Here is a 26,453-nt window from a genome sequence, read left to right as displayed (position 1 = left end):
ATATTTCCCTAAGGAATGTATTCTTTCGATACTGATACACTGTATGTGCAGATGTATACGATGCCTGATTATTTTTTTCTAACCCTGTGTATAGCGAGCTCTAGGCTGTTAAGCTTTAACAGCAACTACAAATATACCAACAGCTCAGTATTCTGCTTCATCTTTTTCCTATTTCACATATTTTCAGCACTAGTACTAAGTTCATTCTGCACGCAAGGCAAAATCGCTCCGATCTCTGATGCTGCGACTCATGTGCGGCAGTGAAATCTGACGGCAGCGCGTGGAAACACTGCTGGTGCTAGTTGTGCAGGCGCGTGTACGTGTGGCGCCAACAGCGATCGTATATTGATAAGTGACTTTCGTTAAAACGAAAGTGTTGCTGATTACAGTTTACTGCATCACGTCTCTATATAGTTATTTTGTTAACAAAATGTCGTTTATACGTTAACTGGTTGCAGATACAAAATTATAGATGGTAAATCGCTACTAGATTTAAGTTTTACAATAGTTGCTTCAGGCTTTTGCCTGGCGTCAATTCACAAAAGATTGGTATAGTAGCAGAGCCAACAGCACACATAATGACAACAGATACCCTCAGTCTAATATGTTATGCTGTGAGATTCCAATCCCGTGTGTGTGTCTGCAAAAAGAAGACAACAATGTGTCGCTCTCTGTCATTCAGCAGTGAAGTGATATCTCTGTACGCCATACTCTTTGCTTTGCAGACTAGGGAGCGAGAATTATTTCAACAGCTGTCCGTATTCGGTAGCAGTTGGGAGCGTGGTGCGGTTGTGGTTGCGGTTATGTGTTGTCAAAGTGTTAAGTGAATACAATGTGGATGCAGTTAGCAAATATATCTGTGAACGCTGTTGCTCGTATTGACGCCGTGCTATAAGTATGCAGTTCTAAAGAAAACAGGAAAACAGTAAGGAAGTTTAGCTGTATTGAATTACATACTAGTGATTGCTTGACCATTAGAAGAAATAAAGGACGGAGGGATGAAAAGTGATAGAATTTAAAATATTTCCGTGTACAATCGGCGCAGCATTCACACCAAAAAAATACGAGACCTGCATTGTGCACCAAATATAACGAAAACCACTGAGGTTGAACATGTGCTCGGGCAGCGAAACTTTTGTATTATGGCATTATTACAACTAGGAACACAGTCTGCTCCTGTTTGTGCTGATTGTTACCACCTTGCGACGTATACGTGTTGTACGGCAATTGAAAAATATAATTTTCCGACCAAATTCGGTAACCGTGGTGTACACTGTCGCATTCTTTTGTGTAATACCGCACGTCTGCTATATTCCTTGTAACGCATAGTTTAGTAAAAACCGTTGGTGTATCATTACCCGGTTCCGTGTAGTGCCCCTAGGTGTTCTGTTAGATCTTGTAATGTAAACATTTTCTGGGAAATACAGAATTCTATTTTTGTCGCGTGTACTCAGTGAAACATGCCGTTCCTTGTGCGTGAGTAATTTTGTATAATTTTTTTTCCCCACCGTGATATTACCGGTGATGTGTAGAACATGCACAGATATGTGTAACTAATGCATGACAACACATGCTGTTGGAGTCTCTTTTTTCGTCCCTGGCTTTTTACTGTGTTGGTGATAGTATCTGTATATTCAGGTTTTCACTATTCGGCAATATAAGGCATGGAAATTGAGGAGGGATATCCGTTCTTTATTGTTTTGTAACATGAAGTTCCATATTCAGCTGGACAGCAAAAATTATCTGACCCATTTCTTGTTAATCTATAATTTCTGAAGACTAATCTGTTAGGCCTACTTAGAAATTGATTGAAATTTTATAATGTTACTGTTATTCCCACCACGTGTTACAAATGCACCTGCAACCAGATGTAATTCTTTCACTTTGTGTGTTTGCTTCTGAATATTAGACTGATATAACTTTTCATTTAGTGGTGCTGTCTGTCAACTAAATCAGCACACTTTATGAGCTGGTATTCTATGCATTTTTGTCCATTTCATAACAGCTGACCATGATTACTATTACACCTGCATTTGTACCAAGACAAGGCTGAAATTTGTGTTCTTTCAGGGAAGTGTAATGCAAAAAATCCTTGCAGACAGATACTCAAAGAAATAAGTGTTTATATTAATAGAACATTTTCTCTATAACAAATTTATATTTGTATTACTACCAATCTTGTTTACAAATTGTGTTGTAATCCCACATCTTGAAATTCATGTCACTCATAATAGAAACAAATGACATAGCCTGCTTAGAATGTTAAAATTTTTAGTAGGCTAACATTTATGTTGAAAATCATTTACATTGTGTTTTCTTTTTTTCCAGAGTACTCGGAATGTGTCGGATTTCATACATCTGTCATTTTAATGGGATGATTTCCTACAGTGAAAAGAAAAACTTGTATATTGGATGGAGGAAATCTGATCCTGGAGACTGACACCGGCATCTCTGATGAACTTACGTGAACAGCTGAACACTTTATTGATTCAGCGGATGTGATTTCAGTGATTTTACAGTGACAATTTTTTGACATAAAGTTTATTTCCTTAAGTTTTTTGCTTAAGGAGCTATAAAATTTTTTTGTCGTGTGACAGTATTTTATATTGAGTGTATTGTTTATAAACTGTTAAAATGTCATCCGCTCCGAGCCACAAACATTTCTCACGGACCACTAACCATCGTGGCATTCGAGGAAGTGGTCTGCGTGAATTAAACACAGGGCTACTAGAAGGTTTGTTTTCTGTTCTTTGACATTAAACATTTGTGATATGCATGAATGCTGCAAAATAATGAAACCATTTTGATAAGTCACCTAATCATAACTATTGCATTTGTGTATAAAATTTGGGCCATCGTCAGAGAATCATAATGAATTTCAGGAATTATTGTTAGAAAACATCCAGTAACCTAACACATGATCAAACTAAATAGTTCCTGCAAGACTGTTATTGTAAATGCTATTCAGTGTGTGTGTGTGCATCTTTTGTATTACTTAACTGTGTATACAGGGCGTTTAACAATACACATTATACACTTCTAGAGCTTTTAGAGGGGACTTAGTAGATCAAGTATTACGTAGGGACCCGTGCCGGGAAACATCATCCAACGACGCTGCAGGGTGTCAGTCATAGACACTGGCACATGTAAATGTATGTATATACAGGGTGATTCCTGATGACAGTACAAATTTTCTAGGATTATGGAGAAGGATAAATGTATCAATGTGAGGCTGTACTTGTTTCAAGTGTTTCAAAATTATAAATGGAAAGGTTCTGATATCATACCACTGACAGTGGAATATGTGTACAAGTAGTGTTGTTGCTAAGACTGTAGGGTAGACAACTTTCAGAGGTGGTAGTATAGACGACAAGTAGGAAAAAATGTCCAGCAAACATGCGCTCTAAAATGTGTAGCTGCAAATGCGTAGCTGAGGAGCTATGAGAACTTGTTCATTTTCGCTACTGTGAAACACATCTCCTCTGTTGAACAAGTGCTCATAGCTCTTTAAGTATGCTTTTTAGAGCCCCTGTTTACTGGACATTTCTTCTTGTTTTCGTCCATATTACCACCTCTAAAAATTGCCTGCCCTACAATCTTAGCAACAACAGTACCAGTGCAAGTGTTCCCTGTGAGAGGTAGCACAACGGTTTTCACTTATAACTTAAGACCTGTTCGTTTCCAGACAGGGTTTCCAATATAATACGTGATATGCTAAGCCACCTCTACAACCTCTAGAAGTGTTTCACGTGAAATGTGAAACCCACTGTATATACACAGAATGAGATTTTCTATTTGCAGCGGAGTGTGAGCTGATATAAAACTTCCTGGCAGATTAAAATTGTGTGCCGGACCGAGACTCGAACTCAGGACCTTTGCCTTTCGCGGGCAAGTGCTCTACCAACTGAGCTACCCAAGCACGACTCGTGCTCCGTCCTCACAGCTTTACTGGCAGAAGTAAAGCTGTGAGGACGGGGCGTGAGTTGTGCTTGGGTAGCTCAGTCGGTAGAGCACTTGTCCGCGAAAGGCAAAGGTCCCGAGTTCGAGTCTCAGTCCGGCACACAGTTTTAATCTGCCCGGAAGTTTCACACTGTATATACGTTCTTCCCTAGTTTTCTATTGTTATGAACCAGGACTCCACCATCTATGCAGTGTTGTCAATCTGGATAGGAGCTATCTAGCATTATAAACTGAAGAGCCAAAGAAGTTTGTACACCTGCTTAATATCGTGTAGGGCCTCCGCCAGCATGCAGAAGTGCCCCAACACAACGTGGCATGGGCTCGTCTGATGTCTGAAGTAGTGCTGGAGAAAATTGACACCATGAATCCTGCAGGACTGTCCATAAATCCATAAGAGTACGAAGCCTGCAGGACTGTGTAAATCCGTATGAGCGGATGGAGATCTCCTGTGGACAGCACATTGTAAGGCATCCCAAATATGCCCAGTAATGTTCATTTCATGGGAGTTTGGTGGCCAGCGGAAGTGTTTAAACTCAGAAGAGTGTTCTGGGAGTGGCTCTGTAACAAGTATGTACATGTGTGGTGTTGCACTGTCGTGCTATAATTGGCGAAGTCCTTCAGATTGCGCAATGAACATGCAAGGATGCAGCTGATCAGACAGTATGCTTATGTACGTGTCAACTGTCAGTCATATGTAGACGTATCAGGGGTCCCATATCACTCCAACTGCACATGCGCCACACCATTACAGAACCTCCACCAGCTTGAACAGTCCCCTGCTGACATGCAGGGTGAAAGGATTCATGAGGTTGTCTCCATACGCTCAATACAATTTGAAGCAAAACTTGTCCGACCAGGCAACATGTTTCTAGTCATCAACAGTCCGATGTTGGTGTTGATGGGCCCAGGCAAGCTGTAAAGCTTTGTGTCATGCAGTCATCAAGGGTACACGAGCAGACCTTCGGTTCCGAAAGCCCATATTGATGTTTAGTTGAATGGTTCACATGCTGAGACTTGTTGATAGCCCAGCATTTAAATCTGCAGCAATTTGTGAAAGGGTTGCACATCTGTCACATTGAACGTTTCTCTTCAGTCATTGTTGGTCCCAACATTGGCAGGTTCTTTTTCTGGCCACAGTGATGTTGGAGATATGATGTTTTACTGGATTCCTGATATTCACAGTACACTCATGAAATGGTCGTATGGGAAAATCCCCACTTAATCGCTACCTTGGCGATGCTGTGTCCCATCGCTTGTCCGCTGACTATAGCAATACATTCAAATTCACTTAACTCTTGACAACCTGCCATTGTAGCAGCAGTAACCAATGTAAAAATTGTGCCATACATTTGTTGTCTTATATAGGCGTTGCCGACCACAGTGCCGTATTCTTCCTGTTTGCATATCTTTGTATTTGAATACTCGTGCCTCTGTTTCAGCTGCTAGCAGTATTATGAACCACAGTTGCCAAGAACTAATCAATGTCCTCCTCATGTAATAATCTAAAATATTTCCATTGCATTTGGGCTGCTCAAGTCAGAGTTTGGAAAAATGTGCAAAACTGCTTCACAAGACTGCCTTCCACCTGTATTATCTGCAATGAATCCACAGTCATTCTAGTCTATACTCAGTAGGTCAGTGTTGCCTCCAATTAATACTGCATAATCTAGGTAATTCCACACTACTGTGTATAGACATGCTTTGAACGGTTCTAAAACTGTCACAGTGGAATCATGTGGCCGGTAAAAAACATCCACCAATTAAAGCTCACCTAGACCTGTTACTTTGGTCCAGATAACTTCACAGTTACTCAGTTTTGACCTCAATTGACAAAATATTTTTGTCGATTGCAGTGAACTCTGCAGTTCGTACGGCATCAGATGTCTCCCCAATATACATTCCATGGCTCGTTAAATATTTTGGCTCTTTCTACTTCATGTTTCAGTCAGCTTTCAGTTCCGAAAGTAATTTGAGTGCGATAACTTTCATTGTGGGCAGTAAATTCAGGAACTTTGGTATAAATACTTTGACAATTCACTTTTAAAATTTTGATGGTAAAAATGTCTTTACTTCCTATGATTTTGCTCTCTGCATACTGACTGGTAAAGTTCATCAGAGGACCTCAAACTACTGCCTAGCCTAAAAAGACCCCTCATGCTCCTCACATCTATCTGTTATACAAATAGCTGCTTTGTGTAGGGTATCCCTGAACACTGCAATGCAGGTCCAAAAGTCTGCAGCCAAGAGCATCACAGAGTCAAAAGAGAGTTTGGTTGAGACCTCCCACTCAGTTCCAAACCATACCCCAATCAACACTGAGCATGGTACTGCAAATCATGAGCTATGACTGCACACCGTAGTCACCATTTCCACCCATCACCTGTAGGAACTGATGATCGCCTCACAAGCCAAACGACATTGTCATTGGTGCTGACGTGAGCCACAACATGCAAGCAACTGAGCCCTGCACTAGTCACAGGCAAGCCCACCTCCACACCTTGGATAAGGCCCTCCTGTGGACCTACTGAGCATATATTGGACATCTTTCCGCCGCTGGGTGCTGTTTCCATAAAAGGCTCAATAATGCACCTAACTTTGGAGCTCGTGATAATTAGCAATCCCCATCCTTATGCGCCTGTTCTCACCCAGCTGAAGGAGCATCCACTGTGAATGGGTGAAGAGACAGGCAGCCTCCACATTGACTCTCCCCCTCAAGACATGCGAGCACCTTACAACCCATCATTCACCATGTGGTGAAGGCTGACCCCTACATTGGGCAGTGTGCCTCGGCAGCTGAGCCCTTGGACAAAATAAGTGACTCCAGAGGGGTCCCAATCTGTACACCACGTTCTTCTCTGCCACTATGCTCTGAGGCAGCAGCCTGAAGATGGCTGCCCATGGCCAGAAGTGTCTTCATCTGTTCATGAGCTGCCCCTGCATCCCCACACATCAATACCATCCTAGTATTACTAACTTAGAAATTGACTGTGAAAATGCATCGGAGAAGCTAAATATATAATTTACTACTCTCCTGGTATGTCACCAAAAGGCAGCTGGAGCTTTGTGATGCCAGGATTAATGTCTACATATGCATTTTGCAAGCCACCGTAGAGTGTGGCAGAGGAGACATTGGTTGTCACGTGTTGTTTAGGCACTTCCAGTGTTACATTTGTGTGCTCATTATGGGTGATGTACTATGTTCTGTTTAAATTGTCTAATTGCGTACCTGGCCAGATATTCCATGAACATATAATCATCGTGATGATGTAGCTCTTTTGTCTGTGTTTGCTTTAACAATAACATATGTTTTGAGTGGGATCCACCTTTAGCAAACTTGTTATTTATCAATCGGTGATGCAGGGCCATACTAGCCGATGGGAACAAGGTGGTGTTTTGGTAGTGTTTTATAATTATATTAGAATTTTAAGTGTCTCTCACCAGGTCTTATAGTTCTTTCATTTATAGAGCAACTTAACTTAGTTTTCAGTTCTTTAGTCTCTTTTCCCCCTTTAATGTAATTTGTGTCTGTACAACACTTGAATGTGGAACTGCCATGTAATGTTCTTCAGCAAAGCTAGTTCAAGGAGATAATATGGTATTTTAATCTTCGCTTTATGATCTCGCCTATTGGTGCCAGTGCAATGAAATGTCTGAATGGAGGATTTTGATTCACTGGTGCATTTTGCATAGCGACCAAACTGCTTGCTTGGTCACAAATCTTATATGTTCTGTAGTATTTACATTTAAACTGTTCTACATTTATGACACTGGACTCTTTCTTAATGAGGGTGGGGCTCAAATTTCATACTAACCCTCTTCATATTTGCATGAGGTGATTTGCCCAAATTATGTAGGGTAGAAACCACAGTGATTCCTGCAAGACATCTACAGATTTTTTTTTTTTTTTTCCACCATCCTTGTCCTATTTTAGCTTGTGCTGCTGCTTGTCAATAGCATGTTGAACATTCTTAACAAAGGCTCATCTTGGAAGAGGATGGTATTCCACTTATATACAGGAATTTTTATGTTGGCATGTCATCAGTAAGTACTTACTCTTATTCCGAATGGTGACCACGACATACATTACAGGTCAACGAGCATATCAAACTCTGCACATAGTACTTGCTGATAGCACATTTCCGAAGGTTGTGGCAAGTGCAAACAGTAATTGGAATTGCCTCATAGTCCTACCCCTTAGGGCACATAACCACAAGTTCTGTTCACCACATATCATATCCCTTGGCTGTCCTTAAGTATATTTCTGCTGCTTGCCACACCTGCCATTAGAAATTGTTGACACAATCAATTCATAATAGAATAACTAACATTTGACCACATGGCCACACCTGCCTTCATTTGGCCAGCCACTGATCTGCCAATAGTTGTCCTGCTGCAGGTATTTGCAAGGCATTTGTGTGCCAACAACACTCAGCTAATTTATAGGAACCAGAGTAAATTCAGTTCATGAAGAGGTATTACCCTTTTTTGCTAATAATTAATTTACAGATGTGTGTATTTTTTGTACCTAATACACATGGCACTACTATATCAGTTGCTAAATATCTCAATTTTATTATTTTCATGTAAGTACAGCTACAGTTCCACAGACAAAATTATAATTCATTTAAAGTGCTAGTGAAGTTTAATTTTCAGTTGTTTGTTTCAAATTCTGTTACTTCTCATTGCATGGCTATGAAAACAAAGTTGCTGACGTGGTCTGACTGAGCACATCACCTTGACAATGAAAAACAACTTATTTCTACATGTAAATTTACTTTAATAAAGTCAGTTGGACAAAATATGATAAACATTTAAAAGTTACTGAAAGTGGAAAAACTGGAAAACAGTGCTAGAAATGTGAAGTTATAACGCAAACGTGCCTTGAGGTTTCATAAACAGTAGTCCTTTCATTGGAAGCTACATGTAGACAATGGCTGTTGTGAGTAAAGGAAACATAAAACAAACAAATTACTAAAAAGTTAAATCAAAGTAGCTGCCGAGACAAAAGTGAGGTCCACTTGAAACATTCAGATTGTTTGGAGCTGAGAGGGAGAATCCAAATAAAGTGATGCAAGAAGTTATTATGCTGCCACTGTTTTCTTCAGGTGCAGTTACTTGTTACCATTGTAAATCTTATTGAACATTTAATTTTCACCAAATTTTTAGGCTGGGCACAACAGAAGTTGTATGGGCACTGTCAGACTATGTGATTTATACATTGATGACTTTCACTTTACCAAGTGAGGTGGTGCAGTGGTTAGCACACAAGGCTTGCATTTGGGAGGATGACAGTTCAAACCTGTGTCCAGCCATCCTGATTCAGGTTTTCCGTGATTTCCGTAAATCACTTCAGGCACCTGCCGGGATGGTTCCTTTGAAAGGGCATGGCAGATTTCCTTCATCATCCTTCCCTAATCCAATGGGACTGATTACCTCACTGTTTGGTCCCCTCCCCCAAACCAACCCTTGCATAAAATGTTTGGGCATACAGTGATTTGATCCTTGCTCCTACCAAAAGATATTCCAGTGCCTTAACTATATCTCTTGGTGGCGCATTCTTCAGTGTGAGGGATGGAGGGGAGGGTTTTTTTAGATATAAAGTATGTTGTAGAAGTGTTGTTTTATGAGTTTCGTAACTTCTGTGATAGTGTAGTGATGCTACAGTATTTGAGCAGGAGGACATTGAGGGGGCACATAGTTGCAACCGAAAAAATTCTGGCCAGTACACAACTTACGATAATTACAGCCTTTTCCATAGAAGTGCCCCAAAGGAGCTCACGGTTCTTGTGTGAGTTAATGTTTGACGCCCACAGGGCCATGAGCTATTGCATCCCATTTTTCTGTCCTGGCTGGCATTTTCTTCCTCGTGTACCTCTCTCTACTTACTCACTCCTTTCTTACTGCCCCCCCTCCTTCCCCTTTCTCAGTGTTCTTACTTATGTCGACCTGGCTATCCAACTGGTTTCCTATATTACTTGCACTAGTGTTCCCTTTACCTTTTCTTTTTCATCCTTTGTTTTTGGTATTTTTGGTCCCCCTTTGGGGTTGAACCACAACTTCTTAATTTTCTCTCTGTAGTGTGAGCCATTTGGGGAAGAACACTCTCCCTAGCATCTCCCCACTTCCTTCCCCGTCATAGATCTCCCTCCCCCCCAATCTGCCCTGCTTGGCCACCAGCACATGTAGCCAGTCTATGTGGCGGGGCTGTTTATGTACCCATTTGGCTGAGCCCCCTCACAACTCAGGGATCATGCTTATGATACCTGAGCTGTTGCCTCCCCATGTAGGCCTAAGAGTGGTCACTTGTCATTCTGCAGCACTGAAACTCCCGGCAATGGCCACCATGCTAGATGGCTCATTCTGTATCTTGGCGGTGCCCATGGGGGCAGCCACTAATTGGCTCCAAAAATGAAACACTTTCTTCACTACATCATATGTAGTAGGATGGATGAGGGACACTTTCACTGCCACCAAGCCATTACTTTTTGCAGAAAATAGTGAAAACACATTTGACAAAGTGGAGTCTCTCTGCAAGATGCAGTCAGGTTCCCTGTTGATCAGAACTTCTCCTGCCACCCAATCTGCAGCCCTTCATGCTTTTCATCATCTTGGTAACATCCTGGTGTCCATTACACATCACCAGTCTTCGAATATTGTTCAGGGAGTAATTTTTAATGGGGGCCCCAGCCTTCAAACTGATGAACTCCAGAGCAATCTGGAAAGATGGGGCGTTCATTTTGTTTGGTGTCTGCAGAAAGGTCATAAAGACAGTAGCACCAATATTGGCACTTTTATTCTGGCTTTTTAGGGAGTCTGCCTCCTGGAGAAAATCACAGTTGTGTGTTATCAGTGTGATGTGAAGCCATACACCTTGCCACCCATGAGGTGCTTTCTTTGCTTGCGTTTCGGGCACGTCTTCGTGATGTATGGCTGACCCTCTACATCGTGAATGTAAGACACCCACTCCACAAGGGGAGCCCCTTTTTTTCCACCGCCAGTGTGTGCTAATTGTCATGAGTGTCATTCTCGTTGCTCATTAGATTGCCCAGCTTGTAAGAAAGAAAATAAGATACAGGAGTATAAGTCCGTTGATTGTTTAACTTACTATGAGGCTCATCAACAGTATGACTGACTTCACTCTGTGTTGATGACTTCCACTTTTTCCTCTGTTATGTCCTTTCCCCTTCTTCATTAGCCCAGTCCCATCTCCCTCTTCTCTACCCTCCCCTCCCCATACTGCTCACCTTCCCTGGCTGAAGAAGTGTCCCAATTATTCAGCACTCGCCAGTGATGAGGCTAGCTCCTGGGACCTGTCTTCCCTGCATTTCTAAGGCCTGGTACCACAACACGGGCGTGGGACACACAGTCTGTGCACTGCAAAGTTGCCCTGTCTTTTGGTTCCAGATCTTGCAGAAGCTCGCTCCCCTTCTGTGCCTTGCCTGTCCCTTGATAGTTACCGGCCAAGCAGCCTGAGCAGTGTCCCCTGCAAATTGCTAGAACAGATGGTGGCTCATCAGCTCAATTGGGTCCTTGAATCTCGGGACCTTTCATCTCCTTATCTGTTTAGATTTCACGAGGAACAGTCTCCAGTCATGTACTTAGATTGGAAACTGCAGATAAACAGGCCTTTTCTCAGTGCTGCCATCTAGTTGCAGTTTTATTCAATCTTTGCAAGGCCCACAACACAGCTTGGTGCCATCACATCATCCTTACACTCCACGAGTGCGGTCTTCGGGACCCCTCCAGATTTTTTATTTGCCAGTTCCTGTCTCACCAGTCATTAAGAGTCCATTCACACTGTTCTCAGCTCTTTGCAGACCCAGGAGAATTGTGTTCCACAGGGCATCATATTAAGTGTCCTCTTTCTAATCACTATTAGTGGACCTATGGCCTCTGCCAGACCGTTGGTCACCCATACTCTATATGTGGATGAGTTCTGTATTTAGTCTATCTTCCATTCAGTGGCCTCTGCGGAATGACAGCAGCAGGGTGCCATCCAGTGTGCTTCCACAAGAACACACTTGCATGGTATTAAATTCTCTCCCTGTAAGCAGAGAGTGGTGCATTTCTGTTGCCGTACTACGATCAGTACTTATCCAGAGGTCTACCTCGACACGCAACACCTGTAAGTGGTCCCCCAGTTTCGTTTCTAGGCTCTTCTTTTGACAACAAGCTTACTTGGTTGCCCCATATCTGTCATCTGAAGATTAGTTGTTTTCGTTAACTCAGTGTCCTTCGCTTCCTTGCCCACAGCTCTTGGGGTGCAGATCGTTCAACCTTTCTCTGCCTTTACTGGGCACTAGTTCTGCCTTGTCTGTACCAGGGTTATCAAGTTTATTAATTGGAACTGGTTCACCATCATGGTATCTGTTTAGCCACCAGTGCATTTCACACTAGCCTTGTTGATGTCAGTCTGGTTGACACTGGGACCCTCCCCTTTTGATTCAGCAGTCCCAGCTCATAGTTTCCTATGCAATCAATATCTGCTGGACCAAGTGCGTTGAAACGCAAGGAGACTGTCGAAAAATGATGTTCTTGTAAGTTTCCTATTTGATTACAATAAAATTGAATAGCTACTTTGCGGACAATAATTGACTTACCCTCGTATTTGTTGTAGTGATAAAAATTAGCAAACAGCCAGATAATATTGGAAATTCAATAAAAGGTCGTACAGATACGTCTTTTCATCATATTACCTTTCATACGTAATATTAACGAAGCTTGAACGCTAATAAAATGACTGCCGCCATCTCGTGCTCAGGGTCGCAACGATCCTGTACATTATCGACGCGTAAAGCTGTCGAAATCACCGAAGTAATACGCCTTACTACTCGCACATTGTATTGTCCTAATGGACTACAAGAAGTGTACAAAATTGAAGTAAATCCGTGATCCGAACGTTGTGGCCTCCCCTTGTTAATAAAGAACACCATTCGTTCTTCTTAACACAGCGCTTGTTAATTGTAATCGAAAATAAATATTTTTCACCGAAAACTGCCATTTGCTGTATTTACGAAACATGCTAAACTACCCGGATAGCCGCGCGCTTTGGCAGGCAGCTTCCGGGATTCCAGGAAGTGCGCCGGCCCTGTATTGGTTTGCTGACTGACGAGAGCGCGGCTGTGCTGTGAGCCTGGGTATGATTTTTAGGCGGATTCTCACATCCAACTAGGTGAATATCGGGCTAGTACCCACGTCCCGCCTCAGTTACGCGATTTGCAAATATATAGAGACCTTTCGCACACTTTCACATGGAATAACACTAGACGCTGACAGTTTGGGTACACATATTCCTCCCCAGTGGAGGGGGATGGGAGAGAACGGGTGGCGGTATGAACAGAATCCAGCCACCTTCTACCACTGATATTGCTGTATCTAATAACTAGCATGCGGACCCCGTGAAGATACGAGGTAAAGGTTAGGAGGAAGAAGAAGAAGAAGAAGAAGAAGAGGAAACATGCTACATGTTAAATTTGAAAGCCCACGCAGGGAATCGGCCGCGAACCTGTTAAAAGGGCAGAGTCCCCGCATTTACTTGAAGTGGAATACAATAGAAAAATATTTCCGATGTGCATCATCTCCAGACGGAGAAATATACTCACATACGTAACACTGTATTCTAAACGGAAATATTCGTTCTGATTGTGACAGAACACTGCATGTTTAGTTTTTCATGTTTTCAAAAATCGCCAGACAACGAGGTGTGTGAGAAAAGTAATGAGACTGACAAAAATTCGAGCGATCTGGCAGCACTGTGTTGTCCTACGTGTGTAGACCGCAGTGTTCACCCCTTCCAGGTGTTCAGCCAGTTTGTCCCGTAAAGGCATCACGTGATTTTTTAGAGCGCCATCAGTGAGGTAGCGTTTTTGTTGTGGTTTACGAAAATGCAACAGCGGAATTTAGGGAAAAGTTATGCCGTCAAGTGTTGTAAGAACTTTAGGGGAATCCGCGAATGTCATCTGCGCAAAGTAGAAGCATTCCTATGGAGAACATTTATTATCAAGAGCACAAGTTTTTCGCTGGCACAAATCATTATTGGAAGACCGAGGACACGTCGAAGCAGAGACCTTAAACTTCAAAAACCGATGAAAACGTCAAAAGTGTACGTGCTCTTGTGAGATCAGCCAACGTTTAACAATAAGGATGATCGGCGATCTTTTAAACACGTTCACCGTACATCAAATTTTTACTGAAGTTTTGCACATGCGAAAGATTTGTCCCAAAATGGTGCCAAAAAACCTCATAACTGAGCAAAACAACCACTGAAAAAACATGTGCGTTGGTCTTGAGAGGACTGCCAATGACTGTAAATGGTTCATATACTTCGTATGGATATGGTGTCTGTTATTTCGGACATTGATGACCTGCAGCCGCCTACAATTGAAATTAGAACTATATTAATACCTCCAGCTGCTCACGGGCGTTGATATATATCAACGGGGACAGGTGAAAATGTGTGCCTCGACCGGGACTCGAACCTGGGATCTCCTGCTTACATGGCAGACGCCCCATCCATCTTATTTTTCGGTATTGTTCGTTGCGTTTGGTCTGGGCGGACGTCACAAGACTTCCGTTCAAGTTGATCGTTGATTCCTTTACTCAGCTGAGCTAGCGTGCCGGCATCCATCTGAGCCACCGAGGGCACAGAGGACAGCGCGACTGCAGGGACTATCACGCGCACGCCTCCCGGGAGACCCACATTCTCACCTTGATGTCCACACACTACATTCGTAGTGTCCAACCCCAACGCACTCATTACTCGTGCAAGACATTCTTACAAAGTCCCGTAAGAGTTCGGGGAATGTGTGTGCATCCGCACAGGAGGAGGAGGAGGTTATGGCCGGTATTGCCAGAACTATATACTTTATATGGATATGGTGTCTGTTCTTTCGGGCTTACGGAGCTTCCTTAGTGTTGGTTTGCTGCTTACAGGTTTGGCGTATGCTACGCTCAGTTCTGGGGTGACATTCAAAGCAGCTGCCATACTCTTCATTTTTCGTCACAATCCTCTTGAATGACCGGCCGTCACGATCATTCAGCACACAGTTTCGTCTGCGTTGTGACTGAGATGATGTTTCTCCACTTTCCCTGAATTCTGTATAAATCTTTGATGCGGTGCCTCCTGAAACACCAAACACTTCGGCCTCCTTGATTATTGAAGCAACCACCACACGTGCACCAACAAATTCACACATGCGCTGAACTTACGCGTTATGCACTCACAACTAGACAGAACACTGTTCTGACACTTGCAACGAACTGAGGACATAGCGTAGGTGACGTTCGTGGTCAAATAAAACAGTGCAACGTGCAGGCTTGGCTAGCTTCGGCATGTATGTTCAAGTATGCATTTCTCGTGGTATTTCCATATTTATATCCGCCCCCTGTGTGTATTAAGCATCGCTTGCAGAAGCCCAGCGTAGAGTATTCTTTTGTTAGTAAATTTTAAATCCATAATGCCACATGAGCCGTGAAAGGCGTCGCATCGTGCGTGAAGTTTTCGTGTAACTTTCACTGTTCACTCTGATCGCTTGTGAACGACAGATAGCTTTCCTTCCTGTCAGGTCCTTGTGTTTCGTCATTCCACGAACTGCTGTTTGTAGTGTTGTGTTTGTACAGCGGAACTTGTTTGCTTATACCATACCGCAGTTGGCTTGCAACATTCTCGTCCCAGGTTGTGTGTTTTACTGTCGCTCTCGGCCGCCAGTACCTATGTAAGAAGAGTGTAAAAATTTCAGCGTAACATTTTGTGTTCGTAACAGTAACTTACGCGACGCAGCCATTCTGTGTTTGAGTTTACTGAATTTTTTAAAGATTATAAGCAATACTTGGTAAATATGAAACTTGTCGAAGTGTTAACTATAACTGAAAAGATGCTAATATAGCTGCGTTTAGTGGGTCTGAAACATTCCAGCTCATCGTGACGTTTTGTGGTAAGACCTCAAGAATTAGTTACATTACAATACATTACTCCTCGACCCTAACGCTATGCGCTAACATTTGTTTATATACAACCATAATCATTTGAAGTTACATGATTTGGTAATTGTTCCATAATAACAGAAAATTCGAAGCTATAATCGTATGTTCGCCTTTTGCTGGACAACATTGCTCTTCCCCGAACATTTTGCTATATTTAAAAAAAAAAAAAAAAAAAAAAAAAAAAACCGTAGTTTAGATTGTACGTAAAATTACGGGTGTGTTATTCACAAACGTGCACACGTGATAGGACACTGACATGTTTAAACCAATATTTCGCTACTGAGTGCTTTACTTTGTCCGCATTTCTCACCTTTCTTTACTGTTTGATCAGCCAGACACGTGAAGACACTACTCAAAAGAGAAGAAAATGTGACAAGTGAAAATATCTGGTACTAATAGTGGAAGACAGTTTTTTAATGTAAAAATGCACTTATTTATTAACGTAGTCCTCGTTTTAGGTTAATTTTCTTTGTACAATGTCTCTACGGTATGCAGATTACATCTCTGAAATGCGAATGTGGTAGATCTGTAAAACACGCTACTAAGTCTCGCACATATTTTCACTGGACTCAAATATCTCTAGATACAGGGCTGTGTGCAATTCTTAAGAATGTATATTATCAGGTGAATAGTATGGATTTTCCAACCGTTCGTAACTCCAAATTCAGGTTACCCATTGCCAATGCGCATTGTGGGTAGGTTCATTGCCCTTCTGAAAGCTTTTTTCCTTTTCCCGTAGTATTTTCAGTTGGTGAGTACGTGACAAATGTGGTACAGATCTTGAACGAACGGTTCTCACAGTTTTCATATAAAATGTTCATTTTCTTCTAATATCCGTAAGGCATACCCCTGTCTGCAGTTTTGGGATGTGCTTAAAGTGAATCATCTTAGAGAAGTTCGCCACAACTGAATTTAGAAACCCATTTTTAACAATTAAAAATTTCCTTTGCTAACAAAATATAAAATTTTGAGATGGCGCGATATTCCAGCTTGTATATACGACTTCCTTAAAACGCCAAGAATCAAAACAATTTACGTAAGAAGTCGCGAACATGTAGATGTGAGTGAGGTGGAACACTACCCTATTGTATTTTCACACTGCCGATTGCTAGCTGCAGGGTGAGCCACTTTCGCGTTATCTGTGTGTGTTATCTATAATAGTCTGTTCCGTAAAGACAAAGGGACCATAAAGTGTGATATGGAACAGGAGACACTAACTTTTGGTGTGTCATGAACGTGCTGCACAGTAGAGAGGATTTTCTCTGCCCCAGATTCACACGCTCTTTTCCTCGGTACCATTCACAAAAAAATTCTTGCTTCACAATTAAAGGTAAGTTCTTCAAAGAAACCACCTTATTCTGTATGCAACAGAGCTTATGTGAAGTTTGGGATGCGGGAGTGGTATTGCCAGAAGTTGAAGCTGTAAGGGCGGGTCGTGAGTGGCATAACGATAAGTCGCTGAAAGACAATGGTCTGGGCTCGAGTCCCAATCGGGCACACACTTTGACATATTAAAAGTTTCAAATGAGCGCTTACTGCGCTGCGGAGTGAGAATTCATTCTGGAATCAAAGCTGCTTTTTCCTCAGGTGTAGCTCGTAGAGATGGGCAAAACTGTTCTTTTCAGAGATCGGATCAGAACTGTTCACTCCCTGAAATGAACTAGCTCTTTTTCATGACTCACCACTCATTCACAACAGAAAATAAATGGAAGGCACATTGCCCTTTAAACTTTGTTTATTCCAGTACTATACCTGTATTTTCATCTTATTTCATCCTATTTTGAAGTAACACAGATAATGAGTAAGAATTTTGTATTGTTTATTCAAATTTCAACGATATGACAAAGTTTTTGATTATTGATTTATTTTGCACTATCGTGGTTTTTTTGGGCGATCGGAAAATGTTGTAACTTGAGATTTACATTAACAATATATTTGGCTATAATGTACTAAAATTTCATTAACCTCGAACAAATACATCGCAAGCCATATATTTTTGAAGTGAACATTTCCCTCCGAAGACGCCTAAAATCGCAAAATCCGTACTACAATCAGAAAAAAATATATAAATTTGACTGTAAGACCAAAGTTCTGCATATAGCCTTCCGCAGAATAAAACAAGGAAAATATTGGTGTATCACATTTTGCAATACATTTATCGGTTCACTCGTAATTAAAGCGTAAATTCGAGTGACCATAATAAAAAATCCTATAGTAAGAGGAGCCGTCAGGAACCTAATCTGATCAGTTTAAACAAATAAAAATAAAATAAAAACAAATGATGTATACATAACATAATTATGTAATATACATAACGGTATTACTACGAAGAACAATATCCAGTAGAGACGAACTCCGATGCAGAGGCGCTGAGTCAAGCAGGTCGAGCCGCGAGCTGTATTACTGCATGAGCTAAGACCGCAGAGAACAGAGTGACACCTGAGTTGTTTTGCTCAACGAGTTCCGAGGGTGGGGGGGGAGAGCGGTGAACGGCCACCACTCACCCGCTCCGAGACAAATCGTCCATTCTCTTGCGAGCAGGTTGTTGCAAGTATTTCTTATGTTCTCCGCTAGGAGGCTCTCTGTCCTGTTGCTCGCATCAACTGCACAGAGGGCAGGACGTGCGACTGAAACGATCGCCGACGGAGTGCTATGCTAAGTTAAGGTGCGCCAGACACTGTACGCGGCAGAGGAAGCACAGAGAGGGCACGGCATATGTGAAACACAAAATCCATTGGGGCACTGCACAATGTAGGCAGCCAAGGCAGAAGCAGGGCAGAAGCCGGCGCTGGCTGTGTTGTGTGGCGTGCAGTGTGCTCTGACCAGCAGAGGCCCCACTGGTCTGCTCAGACTCCTACTCTCTCTCTCTCTCTCTCTCTCTCTCTCTCTCTCTCTCTCTCTCTCTCCTGTGGGAAACGTTTGGAGCTACCGTTCTTTTTTTCTGAATCACTGATTGTTCACTCCTTTGAAAGATTCAACTCTATGAATTAGTTCAGGAGCGGATCCCCCACCTCTAGCTCGTAGCAGCTGCGAGCGGTTAAGTTTCTGCTTCAGTTGTTTTCACAAGAGCTCCCAAACGGTCGTTTGTAGAATGTTTGCTCTCTTGGCTGCTCATAACCGCTCACGGTTTGCGCAGGGTGCTTTCCTGTGCGCGCTCAACTATTTCATAAGCCACTGTCGCCTGAAAGGTGTATTACACAGTACAGACTTCCAGTGGCTGTAAACTGTGCATACAATCCCCGAATGGAGTTGGAAGTATGTGTGCCTTTGTGAATCCACGTCCTGAAGTGTCGCTACATTTGTGAAATATACGAATTAAATAAAATCCAAACACTTTCTCAGCGCCTGTAACCATATGTACTTGATTCGCTGTGATGTAAGAAAGCGGAAGCTGTGGCAGACTTTCGCAGTATTATCAAGTAATTTTTAATGCAGCGACTATACGAACAGAAAAAAATCACTCCGTACCTTTGTGTTAAAATTTTGTGCGAATGAAGTAAAACTTTAAAGCACTAATGGAGTTATTTTCTGGTAAGCGTTTTTCTTCTGGTAAAAATGAGAATAACTAGTTTTGCGCATTGTTTTTGTCATTGCGTAATCTTCATCGAACGTTAAGGGGGCTATTCGATTAACAAATTTTAGTATTTAATGCGTCAGTCATAAATCGATGCATGATAATGAACTACTTTCAGAGTTTTCCTCTCTCTCTTTGAAATTAAGTAACCCATCGTTCGTACCCCGAGGAGTTTGCAATGAAAATGTGGTAGGTACGTGATTTGCGATTGGTGTAGTTATTCTCGAATAAACTTCCAGTACCTGTTACTGTTCACGAAGTGCAAACACAAATTTAAAAAAAACGAACAAGTGAAGGTTTATTAAATAAACATCTTAACATGTACTGTTTAAGTTTTAATAAAGATACGGTCAAGCAACATTTCCTTTGTGTTATTACTATTGAAAGCCAGAAATGTGTAGAAATTTTGTTCTGTTATTGACGTCATTTACCCGAAAACAACATTCGACAGAATGACTGAATAGAAATTAGAGAGAACTGGAAACAAATGCACTATCGCATCTGACAAAAAATATATGCTGTCCTGGTGGCTTCATTCTCGTCGGTCTTACGTCGTATTGCCCGCAGCTGGTAGTCTGGTGCCTATTGTCTCTGCCTGTAGAATCCGTGGTCCTGGTTTCTATTCCCGGTTTTCTTCGCTCGGGGACTGGGTGTTTGCACTGTCATCTTCATCGAAGCGCAAGTCTAAGGGTTTCGGTCAGTAATGCCATACTATCATTTCGTTTGATTAGTCGTATTTGTTGCGCACGTTTTAGAGTAAAACAAATTGATAAAATACGTATTTATTTTTATGCGAACTATGGATATCTTCGTAAGATTTTGACTTGCCCTTAGTTCTTGTTTACTAATATACTGGATTAGCTGATTCCTCCTGAAGTTTTGCTACTTGATTGCTCTATTTCTATGAATCTGTTGTTGTGGCAAAAAAAAGTAATATCTAATATGCGAACAATTGCGGGAATGTTGGCGTGTTTATAAACGGCTGACGTTTCCCTGAAAAAAAAGGCTTAAGTCGTCTATTGAAAGTAAGCCGCTAGGTCGTGTTGTAATTCCGTCAATATCGTGTAACGCACGCAATGTGCTATTGGTGATGCACAGACAAAAAGAGATCATTTACTAATACATTATCCTGCGGCACACATTTTGTCAGTGAAAAATGAGAATAATTCACAAATAATATCGTACCATGCCCTATCTTCCGCATTCCTATCGTTCAGTACTTTGGTCCTTGCATTCCAGATACACCGTGAGTGTAAAATGAATTCGCACACAGGTATTTCGGCGCAGGTTCTTAAGCCAACAACTTACAGTACAGCTTATACACTGACGAGCCAAAACATTATGACGACCTTTTTAATATTTTTTTGGTCCACCTTTGGAACGCAGTTCAGCAGCGACACTGCGTGACATGGATTCGACATGTCTTTAGTAGGTTCCGGAGGTATGTCAATGCACAGGTCATGCAGTTCCCGTGAATTACGGGTTAGTGGTTTGTCGGTGCGGAGTTGACTCCCGATAGCATCCCAGATTTCTTCCTTTGGGTTCACATCAGGCGAATTTGATAGCCAAGACATCAGCCTGAGTTCACTGTCATGCTCCCCAAATCACTGTAGCATGATTCTGGCATTGTGAAATTGACAGTTATTCTGCTGGAAGGCCGGCCGGAGTGGACGAGTGGTTCTAGGCGCGCGGTCGCAAGTTCGAATCCTGTCTTGGGCATGTATGTGTGTGATGTCCTTAGGTTAGTACGTTTAAGTAGTTCTGAGTTCTAGGGGACTGATGACATCAGAGGTTAAGTCCCATAGTGCTCGGAGTCATTTGAATCTGCTGGAAGATGCCATCGCCACCGTGGAAGATATCGCCCGTTAAGGACGCAGGTAACTGCAGTAATGTTCGTGTAGTCCACAGCTGTCACGATGCCTTCGATTACTATCACAGGTCTCATGGAAGCCCATTGTAAGTGCCCTTCCTAGTGTTACTCTGCTCCCAAAGGCCTGCAACCGTGGCGCGGCACTTGTATCGAATATCCTTCCGCCTGGATGACGGCGTATCTGGACAGGATCATCGACTTGGTGTTAACAAGAAATGTTATTTTTCTAACCAAGCGAGACTTTTCATAGCTTAACGGTTCAGCCTCGATGATCCCTTGTGTACTGCAATCGTTATTGGCTTTATAGCTGTGCCAACATGACAAAAACATAGGTCGTCTGCTGCAGTCATCTGTTCAACAGTGTACCCTGAACGTTGTGCTCCAAAACACTTACGCCTGCACCGGAATTGTAAGATGTCAAAACTCCCATAGATCGCTGCCTGTCCTACTTTACAGAGCGGGCAAATCTACGAGCCGTACGTTCTGTGAAGAGGCGTGGAAGTCCGTCACCTTGTCGGCTCCTTGGCGTTTCACCGTCCTTCAAATACTTTTCATAGCTGCTAACGACAGTAGCGCGCGAATACCCGACCAGCTTCTCAGTTTTTGAGATATTCGTCCCCAGGCGCCGTGAACAATCTGAACTTTTTCAAATTCCTTTACATTAGCTGATTTCCCCTTCTGCGGCCCATACCATCGCTGGAATGTTTCCCCACTTCTCCCTTCTCCGCTTATATATGCCACCAGGCGGTATTCAGTCTTGCGGTGAGCAGTGGTCATAATGTTTTGGCTGATCAGTGTAGATACTGTAGTATATGTTATAGGTGTGAAGGATGACAAAATTAACCTTAGAATTCACATTGCAAATGAAACGATTAAACAGTCGTCCATTTCGAAACGCAGCAAGAGTTCGGACACTTGGCAGAAAGTATTAGAAAGTTCTGACTTCAGTGGTTCTGGTAACCATTTATCGTGCTTGTGAGACATCAGGGTACTTGTGAGTGCCATGAAGACAGTTTGACGTTGAAGGCTGTGCGGGGGATCAGTACATCTTAATAACTAGTATAGATCCTATGAAGTAACAATACAAATTGTCGCAAGCTATCCCAAGAAGCAGGTCGGTGCCAGTGGGTCCATGGTACGCGAAAGTGATTTATTCCCCACGTCAGCAGGAGAACACAAAATCAGGACTCCAAAAGTAGCCACTGAACCCAAAAGAGGAATAAATTTACCATTAGATAGATATCATGGGCGAGTATCTAGAAAGAAGGCAATAGTTATTGAAGTAAATCGGAAGAAAAGCCATCATTCACCACTAAACACCGAAACCACGTTGAGACTTGTTGAATAAGGGTTTTGTTTGCGAGGGAAGTAAGTATTAACATTTTTTGAATCTGCCGAGAAGCACAGTGTCTTGGCACAAGAATAAAACACAGCAATATAAGTTCGATTAGAGTCTGAAATCTTTCTGTCACTGAAGGAACAATGACCAACATGCATCTAAGTGGTAAAAAAATGTATTCAGAAAACAGTTCCCCTGTAAGACAACGATCTTAAGCATATTGGCTCGAATACTAAGATGCCGTTCCCGTACAATGCTTCAAAACAACTGGAGACACTTTGATGTCCGACTGAAAATTCCTGAATTGTCATAGAATCCACACATTATAAGCTTCCATATGAAAAATAAAAGAGAAGTATTTAACCTGATAGTCCGTAAATAGCTTTTACGAAGAGGATCTCATTTGCAGGAGGAATAGGAAACTGCATACGATGACGGTAAATTTGATAAGATGCAAGCCCCTTTTTTTATCTGCCAAGTTATTTGCCTAATTCTTACCTTACGTTGAATATTCAATTCACCCCCCCCCCCCCCCCCCCTGTTCTCTACGTTCTGACTTGGTAATTTATCCCACCAACCCCCGAATGCTATAGTGACCTAACACTATTAAGTTCCCAGATTGTTTTGGTTTGAGCGCAATTTAGATATACGAACTAGAAAAAGTCTAGATACCATAATCACACACGTTTTATTGTATTAGACATATATTTCTTTTTTTTTCTGTTCTTTGCATAGAAAGTAAGTACTGCAGCGTGTATAATCTGCAGTTTAGATTCTTGTCAGCATAGTGAATTGAGTCTTGAACAAATTCCAGTCTGATTATCTGTCAACTTCCCTAAGACTGTAGTGTCAATAATGTCCCCAGATCCTGGAGTCCGTATTCTGGCCCTTAACCACCGAACCTAGCGAGAGAAGTTATTTTTTACAAGTATGAAGTTAAAATTCTACATCATGCGTAAAATTGTAGATAAATTCGGTGTCACATTGAACTGTACTGCTATTAAGCTGCAGTAATTTATTTTAAAAAGATTGAATAAGATGTCGAGGGAGGTAACTTTTACAGGCAATATTGCGGCGTACCAGGGAGATCATATCACACATCACATTTTTGCCCCTCAGTTATTTGGGACTGTCGGAGATATGAGACAAACAGCGGCGGCTATGGTACTCCAGGCACTTACTGCTTGATTGTAAACATCCCGGCAACTTGTTCCTTTTCAGCTACTTTTCGTATTTTTCTGGATGGTCTACAGACGGAGCTGCTGCACATGGCGCGATGAACACTGCTGTCACTCTTATAATAATAGCACATTCCAGCGCTATCTTCCTTTGGTTTTAAGCTAGGTAATTCATCTTTATTGACGCTGCCGTCCGCAAAACAGTAAATCTTCACGAGGAGACAAAGCCTCATGACGTTTTTACAGTTCGTCTGTCACGTAACTTATAACGTAGCAAGTGAAAACTGTTGTCAGAATTGTAAACATCGTACAGCGCATTTCCAATGTGGTACAAGGCTTTTTAGGCGGAACGACTACACGATTTGTACTGTAATGTGTATATGTGAGCTTCTATTGACCAAGTATGCTGTACTTCATTCTGACAATTGTTTTTTAATATATGTATAATTTGGTGATAGAAAGAGTAATGTGAGCCACGAGTACAGAAGAGTTCATAACACAATGCACATAATAATTTGACCTAGACTGCATTCATTTTCACAGCAACAGATATAGAAGAATTAATATTCTCTAGCCGGATGGAGTGAATTGTATAACTAAGGGAACGCGGCATGGCCTGTATCAGTTTGTGGCTGACCGCAACACATTGTTTTAAAATGATTGCATCTGTCATGGTCTTTGTGTACAGTCGGAAGGAAGACTCAGGATTCTGGTATAACGCCTCGTCAACGACGAGATGAGTAGAGATTGAGCACAAGCCTGCATTAAGGGAAGAAATTTATCCGTGTCCTTTTCGATGACACCTCCCCAACATTTGCTCCTTGCGAGGTATAAAGAAATCGTAGGAGGCTTTAATCTGGATATAGTATTGAACTGTCGTCCGTTCGAATTGGAGTCCAGTATTTTGATTACAGTCAATTATGAAGTGTTGTGACATTTACATTAAATATTATACTAGGAATCACTGAAGTTTCCCAACAGGAACAACCATAGATGCACACCACTGGTAAATGGAGCCGTACGAAGATGTACGGCATTCAGTTTTTGAAACATGAACGTAGAAACAAACATCTTGTGCTTAAGTTTGATAAAGAATTTTGTGCATACTGTGGGTGATTGCGAATAAGTAAAAAATTTGTATATTAAAAATTGCAGTCCAGCAAGAAAAAGAGATTTTTCCATAGCAACAACTTAAAGAAATTTTAGTTTCGAAAGCTGAAGTAAGCGACGCATTTGTAGAAGCTCGAACTAAAGTAAACCTCTCGAAAAAAGCATAGCTTGATTCTAGCTCATGTGCAGCTAGAGGAGATGGCAAAGCACAGCATACAAAAGGAAGATATCTAGAGTCCCGGACGAAAGGCACAACAGCGTTTTCACTTGAAACAAATGCTTCTAATCTATTCACATCTTCGAAGTATACCTAGACTGGACTGTAACACAAGTAATACAGTTAAAATAAATTTTACGCTCTCGTGAAGACTAGTAGTTGTTCTCGGTTAGCGTATAACGCGTACTGCGGTATTTGGATTCACTTTCAGGTTTTCCAGCGTATGTCAGCTATCACATTGAAAGCAGTAAGACTGTTTATGCATGTAACGATTTTTTTTAACGGTAGTGTTATTGATCTTCACTAGATATACAGAAATAAGGAACCAATTTTTCCGAAAATGTGTTACATTAAAACGAGGGGTGCAGTTTTTCCGCCGTACCTGGTTTTCTCGTTCAGCTGCACTGAAGACTAGGCGTAGTCACTTCTTGATCTACACTGCGACGGCCGTGCGGTCTCCCGCGCGCGCGCGAGCTTGTGTGTCCTTAGCGTAAGTGAAGTTAGTTTAAGTGCATAGGATCTTACCACAAATTTCCAAAAATTTTTACACTGCGACTGAGCTATGATGAAAGTTTCTAAACCTTCATTTAGATCAAACCACTGTTAACGTGAGAATTTTAATCAACTCAGACGTCCATACAAATTGATACGAACGTTGAACCAGTTGTATCGCTACTTTGATGTGCATGTTGATCACACCAGTCTTTTTTACGATACTTTTCGGAGTATCAAAGTAGAAAATTCATTCCAGTTATGGTCGGTTTTTCTCCCTGTGATTCAGTAACGTGGTTCTGTTGCATACTAAGATTATAATTTCACCAAAGAAAGACGCAGCAACTTGAGCACCGATGACCTTGTCGTTGACGGAATGTTTTTCCAGTACTAAGGAGCCGTAACTCAGAATCAGATTTCAGATCACCATCTACAGAACGAAATACAACTCTTCGCGTTAGTATTAACCGAGAATTATAAATTTGGAATGCTCAATCATATCTTTGTTCTGCCTACATCCATTCGACTGCAATGTTAGTTTCTCAGCGATCATTCTCACGTCTTCAGTCAGTGAGACGTGGACTTAAAATGCAAAAATCGTTGTAAAAAGGCTGTCAGTTGCGTGACGATGAATGGCTATATAAGAAAACAACTGGATCAGAGAACATACTGGAGTCAGAGAGGTAATAATTATTCCACCGGTAATGGAAATGGGGTGGAGGAAGGCGGAA

At 41.8% G+C, this 26,453-nt stretch overlaps 1 protein-coding gene across 1 annotated transcript in view; it reads left to right on the top strand.

Moving 5' to 3' along the window:
• Positions 1–730: 730 nt before the first annotated feature.
• The window catches only part of LOC124554709 (polyamine-transporting ATPase 13A3), a 186,329-nt gene continuing 160,606 nt past the window's right edge, over positions 731–26,453 (top strand). The window contains exons 1-2 of the mRNA XM_047128348.1: positions 731–925; positions 2,329–2,734. Coding sequence (XP_046984304.1) covers positions 2,635–2,734 — 100 coding nt within the window. The 5' untranslated portion in view covers positions 731–925; positions 2,329–2,634. The remainder of the gene's footprint in view (positions 926–2,328; positions 2,735–26,453) is intronic.

Source organism: Schistocerca americana, chromosome X (assembly GCF_021461395.2).
Source record: "Schistocerca americana isolate TAMUIC-IGC-003095 chromosome X, iqSchAmer2.1, whole genome shotgun sequence".
Lineage (NCBI taxonomy): Eukaryota > Metazoa > Arthropoda > Insecta > Orthoptera > Acrididae > Schistocerca > Schistocerca americana.
This window is presented reverse-complemented; position numbering and strand designations above follow the sequence as displayed.